Source organism: Phytophthora parasitica (genome assembly GCF_000247585.1).
Source record: "Phytophthora parasitica INRA-310 unplaced genomic scaffold supercont2.14, whole genome shotgun sequence".
NCBI lineage: Eukaryota > Oomycota > Peronosporomycetes > Peronosporales > Peronosporaceae > Phytophthora > Phytophthora nicotianae.
Genome location: NW_008649000.1, coordinates 733,892 through 744,518, shown reverse-complemented (window position 1 = coordinate 744,518; position 10,627 = coordinate 733,892). Strand labels below are relative to the sequence as shown.

Below are 10,627 nucleotides of genomic sequence, written 5' to 3'. Positions count from 1 at the left end.
GTGTTGGACGATGACTCGGGTGACGGAGCAGTATTTGAGGACGATTCAGTGTTAGATGACGACGCCGAAGAGATTTGAGTCGCCTGCGACCAGCCTTGGTCACCGGTTCCGCTAGACTCCGTCGACGTCGCAGGAGTGGGCTCTTCGATCCCTCCCGAGGTAGCCGCGTCCGAAGAGCCTTGGTCTTCGGATTCACTAGAGGTGGTTGGAGCCGTCGTCGTGGACGGGGTGGTATTTGACGAGCCTGCCGTCGAAGTCGACACAGACGGTTCCTCCTCGTCGGAGCCACTGCACTCTAGACTGTAGTCGTTGTCAGGGTTCATATCTTCGTCCGAGCCGCTGCATTCGAGACTCATATCATAGCCGGGAGACACCCCGCCTTCGCTTGACCCACTGCAATCCACACCCAGTGTTCCATCGTCGTACCCACTGGAGTCACCGGTTGAAGGCGGTCCGGCGTTGGATGAAGGCGACAGTCCTTGGTCTCCATTTCCGCTTCCCGTCGGCGTCCACCCTTGGTCTCCAGTTCCGCTTCCTTGAACACTTGTTGGTGTCCAGCCCTGGTTTTCACTACCACCTGAGGTTGGCGGAGTCCAGCCCTGTTCGCCACTTCCACCTGATGTCGGTGGCGTCCAGCCCTGGTTTCCACTACCGCTTGAGGTCGGAGGCGCCCACCCCTGACTACCAGTGCCACTTGATTGTCCGCTGGTTGGTGTCCACACCGTAGGGGTATCTGGCGTCGTAGGCTGAGACCAAGTTTGACTGCTCCCGCTTGACTGCCCGCTGCCCGCTGAATAAACCGACGGCGTTTCCGGCATCGTTGGTTGAGACCAGCCTCCACTACCGCTAGGTGTGACCATGGGAGCAGTCGTGGGCACATTGTTAGAGGACGAGGCCTCCCACTGCATCGGAGAATCGAAATTCCCGAAGCCGCTCGCTCCAGTAGCGGCATTCGTCGTTGGTGTGTCGCCTCCGGGCGCTACTGTGCCTGCAGTCTGGGTGACGTCATTCTGACCTGAGAAGTCGATGGCGGACGTTGTGGCAGCCAACGTAGCTGCAAACAACACCGCAGGTGTGCGTGGGAACCGCTTTGGTGCCATCCTTGGACAAATGGACAATGACTTCTCAAGCACAACAAACAAGGGTCAAAGACTTGGTACAGTGAGGTAGGAAAACGATTAACAGTCCACCCGCTGTTGCTGATCGTTCAACTATACGGCACAGTAATTCGATAGAGAACTCTGCTATTAGCGTTAGATGGTTAGTTGATAATCAAGAATCGACGCCCTCCTTTACAATAATCATTGGATCGGATTCGCGATGCAGCATTTCTTGAAATCCGATATCGCAATTATGGTTGCCAAACAAAAAATGCACTAAGTGCTCTTTTTCTCGCGGTGAAGTCTTCATATGCCACAAGCACTCCAACTTCGAATACAAGTGTGAGTCAGAACGGGATAGTGCAGCACAGGTGTTGATCCGCATGAGCCAAACAAGCACAACAAGTATCGCTTATCGAAGCTAATCGTACCGCAAAAACTGAACATTTAAAATAATTATTATAGTATTTAGTTATTATTTAAATATGTTTCATTTTAAAAATATTCAAAACTAAAGGCCCTTAACTGATCGACGGCCCTCAACTGGTTTTTTCCCTTAGTAAAAGTTTTTCTTTAATACAAGAACGATTAACGCATGTAAAAAGTGATACTGTAAGAAGAGACCAGATAAATTATCTGCAAATATGAGTAAAGACAGATTAAACATTACGTTTGCAGAAGCTAACATCGATTTAAATTGGGTTACAGTTCAACGATCTACTTGCTCGTACCAAATGCGAGCTGAAAACGATACTAAACGAAAAACACACTCGCGCACAGATATACGAGCACCACTACATCTAGTGTCTATCCACTTAGAAGTTGTAGCGAGGCTTGAGATGCTCGAGGACACGACGCAGCATCCAGCCGTCGCTATCTGTGACAGTCATGGAACTCCCAGCCATCATGATACAGTGTGGCCACTGGTCGTTAGGCTTGTCAGCCGTCTCGTAAAAGTCCGGGAGTCCGAAACCGTGACCGATTTCGTGGGCCACGATGACAAGTTGTTCCTCGTCAATAGTCTGTAGCATGTTCTCCAGGTTCACCTCCTGACCCCAGTCGTAGCCAAAGCCACCTTCAAGACCCTGTTTAGGCCACAGCGAAATGTCGAACGGCTTACCTTTGCACGAACTGGTGTCCGACCATGAACCGGCACCATTGTCGTAGAATCGGTAGCAGCTCTGATCGCACTGCGGAACACCATCCGAGTCGAGATCTCCAACCGTGATCGTACCGAGGGAGTCGTCTTTCCACTCCAGTAGCGACGCCTCCTTCACCGCGAATCCAACGATGTTAATCTTGATCTCATTGTACGGCCAGCAGTCGTATCCGATCAGCCAGTGGTTCCAAGCCGCGTACTGGCGCTCAAGCATGGCCTGAAACTTGGAAGCCACACTCTTGGAGAGCTTTTCGGTACTGTCCCAGCGGACGCAGTAGTTGAGCGTACCCTTGTTGTTCACGATGTGATCCATGATCCAATTCTTGTTATCCATGACGTTCCAATTGGCGTCGCGTGTCGGTGCGTCGGGACCAATTCGGTTCTTCCAGATCCAATCAACATCCGCAGCGCTAACATATTTGTTGGGGTTGCCGATGACGCACTCGCCCGATTTGGACGTCACCGTTCCAAAGGTGGCGTGGTCGCCGCTGCTGGTGCTGTTCGTGGATGTCTGGGTCGCATCCGAGCCTTCCTGAGTCGAAGAGGAAGCCGTCGATTGAGCCGTGTTCGAAGAGGACTCCGCCGTGTTGGAGGATGAAGCCAACGACGAAGTCTGGGTCACCTGCGATGAATCCTGATCGACGACGTCTCCAGTTCCACTTGACACCGTGGACGTCACAGTGTTCGATGACGAGCCCGTTGAAGTGATCGGGTTTGACGCCTCGTACTCTCCGGAAGCTGCCGACGTCGCCGTGTTCGACGAAGAAGTCGTTGATGAAGGTTGAGACCACGTTTGGTCACCTGTTCCACTGGAGGTGGTAGGGGCTGTGGTGGTCATCGGAGTTAGATTGGACGAACCCGCCGTTGAAGTCGGCACGGTCGGTGATCCCTCCGTGGTCTTGTCCGATCCGCTGCACTCGAGACTGTAGTCGTTGGTCGGGCTGGTGTTGTCTCCCGAACCACTGCATTCCAGCGAATAGTCTCCCTGGTTACCGATTCCGCTGCCGGTCGGTGTCCACGCATTGGATGCGTCCGTCGACGTGGGTTGAGTCCAGTCTTGGTTGCTGCCACTGCTAGGGGGTGTCCAAGAGTTGGAAGCATCGGTGGTTGGTGGTGTCCAGCCTTGGTTACCACTGCCACTGCTAGGAGGCGTCCAGGAGTCGGTGGTTGGCGGCGTCCAGCCCTGGGATCCGCTGACAGCAGAGGGGGCACTAGGGACCATTGTGGGCACGTTGTTCGAAGACGATGCCGTATGTGCCCATTGATTGGGTGAGTCATAGCTGCCTGTAGTCGATGCTTGTGTTTCGTCACCAGGAGCGACGGTGCCTGTGGACTGTGTGATATCATTCTGGCCAGCGAAATCGAAGGCAGACGATGTGGCAGTCAAAGTGACTGCGAGGAGCACTGCAGAGGTGCGCTGGAATCGACTTGGCACCATCTTGGAAAAAATGACAATGGCCAAGCAACGGAATTTAACCAACGGGAGTGATCTAAGCTAAACAGCATGGTTTCCTCTAAAAATCACGACTTATCCTTTCGGTCCATGTGTGTGGACTTTGCAGCTTTCATTCCCACAGTCTCCTTTACAAAAGGTCACGTCAGGTGAACCTGTTTTCGCGTTCTGTTGCAATCCTCTGTTCGAAGATAACAGCAGATGAGCGAAGTTCGTTCATTCGCACAGCAAATCCTCACGATTTTTGAAGTGCCCTGTGGTGAAAAGCTCACTGACATTGTAGAAACAGGATACTCCCTGACTCACGCATCAACCACGTAACGAATAGGGATAGTAGAGGAGCCCTTATGGAAGAGCTACAGTAGCTGTTGGGAACTGCAAGCAGAGCTCAAATTCTTCATTTTCACCTGTCGGGTAGACTATCAACAGTCGTGCCAGCAGGACCTGCCGTGTACGTGTAGCGATAGACCATGTACTTGCGCTCCACGAATAAACTGCACCAGAATTTGGAGAGCAGATGCCCTCGACGGATTCATTCCTATCCCCGCGCCTTGGTGACGTTCGGACACCTCAACGACACGACCATGAGGCTATCTACTGTATATCAATGTGAAACGCTTTTTATCAAAACGCTCAATCTCGAGATGGGAAGGAAAGCCACACCACGGAGTTCATGCTTCGGCCAAGGCAATGCAAGCATCAACACCCAAGCTTTTATCCGGTGGACAGCATTCGAAAAGAAGACGACCACATGACATCAGAGCAGCACACTGTATCCATCCTATGATCTTAAAAATGCTTTTCATTCTTCTTTCGTCGCGTGATTTGACAACAGTACATTGTATTGGTCTACAAAACGTAGACTAAGCGGCGTCTGGGATCGCGATATCCAGTTGTCTTATCAAATGACGTTACCCTAGTGCAGTAGTAAATTTCTTGAGTGCAGCTGTGAATGTCGACAATACCTCTCTGATTTACAGCTTGATCTTGTAGTAGTCACCGACTGGGATGTGCTGTGCAGGGCCATAGAAGTCCAAGAACACAATGTGCTCGATCTCCATCACGTAGAAGCTAAAGTCATGGCGCTTCGGCCAGTGTTTCATCTGCGGGTGTCTAAAAATGCAAACACGTTGTCAAGAGCTGTAACCCTTCAAAAAAAAAACAAAACAATTATACCAACTCGTACTTGGAGAAGACAGCACGCTCGGCGTAGTTCCGTTGGTTCTCCTTAACTGGAACAACTCTCCCTGTCATCGAGAGTCGCCAGCACGTTGGGTCTTCGGCGTCCATGAGGCAAGATTTCGCTCCCCCTTGGGCTTTTGACAGTGCCACGGTCGCGTTCGGATTCGCCTTCAAGTCCATCGCTACATACGTTTGGGTTCCTTTAGCCACTCCTATATGACGTAACAGTAGCGAGTTTCTCACCTGTGAAGTCATCGGCTGACAGGTAGAAGAACAATGTTCCAGTTGCGTCCTCCTTGGCTAGCCCAACACCATCTATAGACACTATCGTCAATATACTGTTAACAGTACACTATGCTGCCACCGTCTTCTCACCACTGTAGGAAACGACATTTGCGAACGCTGATCCTCCGAACGTGACGGACGTGGTGGCCATGATCGCCCATACATTCTCGTGCACGAGCATGCGAGCGTGTTTAGCGTGGAGCTTAGCGAACGGCCCGCTGTCCACCTCGTCGGGGACAAGCGACGTCGTCTCAGCGCTATAGATTTCACCCGCACTCGCGGTGATCAGCAGCGAGAGCAGCACAAGCAGCGAACGGAGGACGGATGGAGACATTACAGGGTTCTTCTCTGATTTAATCAGCATAATAATAAAACCTGATTGGGTGGGGCTATTCAACTTCAACATCGAATCAATTTGACCCAATTTGGGTTATATATCTTGCTGGTGGATGTACGCAAAAATCTGCCGGTCTAGCCGTCATTTGTATGTTGTATATCTAGGATAGGGCGTCTAAGCCTCCGCCACAGTGATCGTCTGGTGGAGCGTGTACGTTTGGCCGGCGGGCAGCGCCTGCTTCTGCGAGACGCGGCCTGGCTCGACAGCGAGCATGTTAATGTACTCCTCAGCGCCAAAATCCTTGAAAGTCTTGGAACGCTCCACCCACGGGTTCCAGATCACAGCGTCGGTGTCCTGCTTAGTCTCGGCCGCACCATTGCCAATGAAGCCAGACTTCTCGATCACCACAGTACGGTCCGCGGCGTTGACGCCCTTGGTCGAGACCGTCAGCGTTGACGGAGCGTTGTAGTAGATGCTGTCGGTCTCGGCGATGATGCTGAGTTCAGCATCCGTCTGTGTCTTGTTCGCCTGAGCCACCTTGTCAAAGTACTCGAGACCGGAGAGACCGGCCACCTTGGTGTTGCCGTCACGCACGTCATCCACGTAGATATAGTTGTGCAGCAGTGCATGGAAGTCGATCTGCTCCGTGTGTGTGTTGTGCACGATAAGAGCCGTCTCAAGCTGGTTTGCCGATAACTTCACCTCGTACTTGAGCTCGAACTCGACAGGCCACATCTTGCGGGTCTTGTCGCTTGCAGCCATGGTGAATGTAGCGACCGTAGGGCTAGCAGCATCCGCAGCCTCATCAACACCAGCTAGAGTCCAGTTGGTCACACGTGCGAAGCCGTGACCAGGAAGGCCCTTGGCACTGCCAAAGTTGGGGAACACGACGGGAATGCCACCCATGATCGGGTTCACGCCGTCCAGGAACGAATGGTTTGACAGGAAAATGACGTCGCGAGTCGGGTCCTGGGCCGCATGGAATGACTTGACGTGAGCGCCGAAGAGGAACACCTCGGCGTTTGACCCCGAAGGATGCGTGAGCTTGGCGGTCGGCAACTCGGCATGCGCACCGGAAGCAAGCAGACACGCCGTGAGGGCAGCAGCGTTTAGCACGATAGACTGGAAGGCCGGCATTGCTGTGTTCGAGATAGGATAAATTGCCTTATGAACTGCTCAGATCGACCGGACAGGGTCATTCTTGCATGTGACAAGAACAAATCGTTAGTTGGTCCCATGTGTTCAAGGACCACTACATTTTCTAATGAAACGTGCCTGTATCATGCTCAAGCCGTAACCTTAGTTATTCACGTAAGTTACTACGGCAACAGCAAGCATGAATGGAGTGAGCGTTGCTTACCGACAAGAAGTAAGGTATTGGCGATACAGTGTCGCGGCCAAGATTAGACTGATGAGTGGGCTAATGAATGCACTCTACTGCCGCAAAGCAGTGCCGTGAACCCTGTCATAATCTCGCTGTGCGGATCAAACTTGTGGGTAGGAATGGCTTCACCATCGTCTGCATCGCTTCGTTACCTCGTTGCAAACTGGTTCGCATGGTTGAGAAATCCAAACGCTGAGTCAGGGTGCTGTGGCAACTCATACTGATCTGCCCTTACACAATGGACACTTTGCCTAAAGCAGTTCTACATGTAACACAACGGACGCTACTTTTCAGATTTGTCCAAATAAGAAAAATAAATAAGAACTTCGTAGAAAAAAAAACTCGGGGCTTGCTCCCACGGCACGAGAACCCTTGCAATATAGAAGATGGTCTCAACAAACCAGGATTACTGAATCGTGCACGCACGACTTTTATTCTGCAAGGCTAGCTTCTCCTCTTCGAGAGAGCGTAGTCGTCTCTGAAGCTCTTCGCGCTCTTTGGCATCGCTGATAGCGCGCTGTTTCAGCATCTATCCAACAAGCAAGTGTTAGGAAAATCATTTTACATCACCATTCATCGTTAATTACCTCGAGAGCTTGGTCAGTGGAGTTGATATTGATCTGAAAACGCTGGGCACTCTCGTTCGTAGCTTGGAGCTGGTCCTCCAACTGTTTGCGGGCTTGTATCAGCTCCTGGTTTTGCTGTTCTCGGATCGCTAACTGCTGCTCCAACAACGATCGTGCGTACACCTGTTCGTTTCGCGCCAATTCAAGTTCTTGAGCTCGCTGTGCATCCTGCTTTGCTTGGAGTTGAGCGTCCAGACGTTCTCGATCTTTTGCTTGAGCTGCGGATTTCGCTTCATCCAGTTCGGCTTCAACCCGTTGCCTCCGATGAATTTCCTCAGCTACTGCAGCTTCACTGGCAGCTAGCGCCGCATCACTATAGTTAATACTTGTAGTCGTTGGAGCAATAACCTTTGCTTCAGCGTTTTTTGTTGGGGGTGACTCAGGTGCACTTAGGGACACTGAAAGGAAAGTAAACTGCAGCATTTTTGTATCCACTTGGTCGATTAGTTCATCTGTTACTAAAAGTTTGACAACCTGAGTGAACGTGTTAGACATCAAAATACGAAGGCAACTACAGGCTCTCACTTACGTTAGTATGATCAACAGGGAGGCAGAAACTCTCGCTTGAAGTAGAAATCTGGTACTGTACTCGAAGTGTCTCGGTGTTGTTCAAAATGAACTTCGGTGTGTTTCTGTCTAAAGGCTGGATTCGAATCAGTAGCCAAATATATGTACCTCGCAAGGAACTCAGGGTTCTCTCTCCTTCGTCGGATTCATCTGCAAGGCATTCACCTTTAGAGTCCTCCATATCCACGTTGTATTTGTCGACGCTTCTTGAGCCATTTGACGGACATGTAGTGTGAATGAGGGTCTCCGCTCGCAGGAATCCATTAAGCAGTTCGTCGCGCTCCATTAGCGGAGGTCGAATGGCTGCTCGCAGATGCACATGCACGGCATCGAACGGCAAATTCATTGTCGATTCCTCTTCTATGACGATTTCTACGTCTGTCTCGACATCAAACATAAAGCGCAGTGGTCGAAGAAAGATGGCAGCGCTCCCCGCTACACGAGCAGATGCATTCATACTCGACCTTGACGCTCGAGTTGTCTTGACTTCGTTCTAGTCGTCCGAGAATAACCTAAAGTTAACGAACAAATGAGGCTGAAATAGGTCTTGGGCGTGGCAAAACTCGAGTATGGTTCTCTCTCACGTGCTAATTGTAATACAACTCATATCACCCATGGGTTTCGTACCTCTTGCTGATTTTTTTCCTACTAATACTGAATGCGATGTTTCCGCGTGTTCTGCGCGTATGCGTCTTTTTCTCTCGTCCTGAATCTGGCGAAGACCGCCATGAAGTATCTTGCCTGTCACGGTTGTCTTCTTGTCTCGAGTTAATGGTAGTTGTACGTCATGTCTTCGTCTGTTCACCTGTCGGTCGGAGACTCGTTCGAAAATGAAAACGACAAGGACTGTGCGAACGAATTAAAAGTCTTCGAGTGTGCACGACGCTTTTCAGGGGAGTCCAACGCTCCCCGTAAATATGGCGGTGGCAGCACCGCAGTGGGTTTGACGAGAGGCACGGTATCATGTCCTGGAGACACCTGGAAGTTCCCCCTCAGCATGTTCATCTTCGGCATTGACGTCTTGGATCCACTCGCTGTCATCTTCTCCAACTCATCAGCCGGTGATAATGAGCGCATCATCACCGGCATCTCATGGTGTGTCGACGACCGCGACGTCGTCGATAACGGTGTAGCCATCATACTTTCCAGCGACACGAAGCTGGTCGTACTCAATGGACTTGATACAGCAGAAAACGACTGACTACGCTGTAACGGGCTGCTAAATATCTGATCCTCCTCCAACGAGCGCGACTTGTGCACCACGCGCTCCGGTGTGGGGGGTACTACCTCCTGTTTAATCACCATAACGGGCTGTGGAAGCGTCTGTGCCATTTCCGCCACTGCAGTGGCATGCTCCGCTGCCAGCACCTCATGTTTTACTGATAATTCTGCGTCCATTGCCGGTGTGGAGCGTCCGTCCGCCATGTCAATATCCTGTTGCTGGTTCTGATCCATTACGGCGCCTTCGCCGAATCCAAAGCCCTGCAGTCTTTTTCCTGATCCAAAAGTGTGGCGCAGCACTCGCTTCTCTTTTGTAGCCATCGATGCTGCAGCGACTCGCTCCTGTTGTGCCTGCACACGGCTCGCCCTAATAGCGAAGTTTCGACACTGACAGCCTTGACCAGGCGCTGTTTGGTGCTGATGATGGCTATGCAGAGACTCCTCCGATCCACTCAGCAGCATCTGCTCGATATCCTCCTCCGCGCTGCCCAGATCTGCTACGTATCGCTAATTTAAATAATAAACTCTTATTTTTATTTAAAATCCTATTTTACTTACCAGGCTGGAAGCTGGAGCCGAAGTAGAGCTCGCCAGACTCGCCGAATGCGTCGGACAGCTGCGCGTCTAGCATGGCGCTCGGTCGGAAGACGTCGACGTCGATGTCCATGTCTACGTCCAGAGCGTCGTCTCCTTCAAGCGGAAGCAGCAACGCCCGCCGCACATGCTCAGAGGCAGACGCGTCGTCTTCGCTCACAGGCGAGAGCGCCTTGAGCTCAGCGTCGTCCAGCGCACTCACGAGCTGCATTCCCTCGGGCAACGCCGCCATGGTCAATGGCTGGAGAGTGCTCGAGTGAATGCGGACAAGGCCGCGCGCACTTGGCTTCACTATGCTCCGCTTCAAAATTGCCTGTCGTCATACAAAGTGTAAAAGACGTGCAATGAAGCGTTTCTATTGGATAATATAAAGGATGGGCTAGTTGTGTGTATATTGTGTAGATATTGTGTAATTTTTATGTAAAGTTCAGTTGTCATGACAGAGCAATAGTGGGTGTCAAATATCGTTTTAGCTCAAAATTGAGGAGCTGAATATCAACCAGTAATATTTACCTAAGAAGAAGAACGCCTGAGACCACCCTTAGAGGAGCCATTCGAGCTTTGCATTCAGCTGTCGCGTGGCCCTCCAAGCGGTGCTGCCCGTGTTACTGCCTGCGGCCGCCCGTGTGCCTGCCCGAGCTGCGTGACAGTCAATTTGACTGCCCGACCTGCTGCCTGCGCTCGCTGTCCGAGCTACTGTCTGTGCTGACCGCCTGCTC

At 51.4% G+C, this 10,627-nt stretch overlaps 6 protein-coding genes across 7 annotated transcripts in view; all 6 read right to left on the bottom strand.

The window, feature by feature from the left end:
- Positions 1-1,100, bottom strand: part of PPTG_22270 (hypothetical protein) — a gene marked incomplete at both ends in the record, with an annotated part of 3,271 nt that extends 2,171 nt beyond the window's left edge. Inside the window, one exon of the mRNA XM_008902853.1 lies at positions 16-1,100. Within this exon, the coding sequence (XP_008901101.1) occupies positions 16-1,100 (1,085 nt within the window). The remainder of the gene's footprint in view (positions 1-15) is intronic.
- Positions 1,101-1,770: 670 nt separating this feature from the next.
- PPTG_08592 (hypothetical protein) lies at positions 1,771-3,697 on the bottom strand (the record flags this gene model as incomplete). Its single annotated transcript, XM_008902716.1, has 1 exon — positions 1,771-3,697. The coding sequence occupies one exon, from the start codon at positions 3,695-3,697 to the stop codon at positions 1,916-1,918; it is 1,782 nt and encodes a 593-aa protein (XP_008900964.1). The 3' UTR covers positions 1,771-1,915.
- Positions 3,698-4,469: 772 nt separating this feature from the next.
- On the bottom strand, positions 4,470-5,546 carry PPTG_08591 (hypothetical protein). Its single transcript, XM_008902715.1, has 4 exons — positions 5,270-5,546; positions 5,138-5,209; positions 4,899-5,076; positions 4,470-4,825 (listed from the first exon to the last, which is right to left on the bottom strand). Exons 1-4 carry the CDS (start codon positions 5,541-5,543, stop codon positions 4,687-4,689), a joined length of 663 nt encoding a protein of 220 aa, XP_008900963.1. The 5' UTR covers positions 5,544-5,546; the 3' UTR covers positions 4,470-4,686.
- Positions 5,528-6,671, bottom strand: PPTG_08590 (hypothetical protein). Its single transcript, XM_008902714.1, has one exon. It carries the CDS (start codon positions 6,651-6,653, stop codon positions 5,691-5,693), a length of 963 nt encoding a protein of 320 aa, XP_008900962.1. The 5' UTR covers positions 6,654-6,671; the 3' UTR covers positions 5,528-5,690.
- A 499-nt stretch (positions 6,672-7,170) lies between these two features.
- PPTG_08589 (hypothetical protein) lies at positions 7,171-8,550 on the bottom strand (the record flags this gene model as incomplete). The annotated part of the gene is made up of 3 exons (XM_008902713.1): positions 7,171-7,429; positions 7,488-8,000; positions 8,056-8,550. 3 exons carry the CDS (start codon positions 8,548-8,550, stop codon positions 7,307-7,309), a joined length of 1,131 nt encoding a protein of 376 aa, XP_008900961.1. The 3' UTR covers positions 7,171-7,306.
- A 78-nt stretch (positions 8,551-8,628) lies between these two features.
- Positions 8,629-10,237, bottom strand: PPTG_08588. 2 transcript variants are annotated; one of them, XM_008902711.1, is made up of 2 exons: positions 9,873-10,237; positions 8,629-9,811 (listed from the first exon to the last, which is right to left on the bottom strand). In XM_008902711.1, exons 1-2 carry the CDS (start codon positions 10,138-10,140, stop codon positions 8,895-8,897), a joined length of 1,185 nt encoding a protein of 394 aa, XP_008900959.1. In that variant the 5' UTR covers positions 10,141-10,237; the 3' UTR covers positions 8,629-8,894. The 2 variants fall into 2 exon arrangements, with proteins under 2 accessions (XP_008900959.1, XP_008900960.1); XM_008902712.1 differs by having other exon boundaries at positions 8,629-9,808.
- Between the last annotated feature and the right edge of the window lie 390 nt (positions 10,238-10,627).

What these genes read in the sequence shown, in the direction of transcription:
- PPTG_08591 (XM_008902715.1), bottom strand. Translation starts at nt 5,543, where the DNA reads ATGCTGATTAAATCAGAGAAGAACCCTGTAATGTCTCCATCCGTCCTC. An exon ending in GTCAGCCGATGACTTCACAG is followed by an intron (nt 5,077 to 5,137) that starts GTGAGAAACTCG and finishes AAACGTATGTAG; the next exon opens with CGATGGACTTGAAGGCGAAT. An exon ending in GAGCGTGCTGTCTTCTCCAA is followed by an intron (nt 4,826 to 4,898) that starts GTACGAGTTGGT and finishes TTGCATTTTTAG; the next exon opens with ACACCCGCAGATGAAACACT.
- PPTG_08590 (XM_008902714.1), bottom strand. Translation starts at nt 6,653, where the DNA reads ATGCCGGCCTTCCAGTCTATCGTGCTAAACGCTGCTGCCCTCACGGCG.
- PPTG_08588 (XM_008902711.1), bottom strand. Translation starts at nt 10,140, where the DNA reads ATGGCGGCGTTGCCCGAGGGAATGCAGCTCGTGAGTGCGCTGGACGAC. An exon ending in CGGCTCCAGCTTCCAGCCTG is followed by an intron (nt 9,812 to 9,872) that starts GTAAGTAAAATA and finishes AGCGATACGTAG; the next exon opens with CAGATCTGGGCAGCGCGGAG.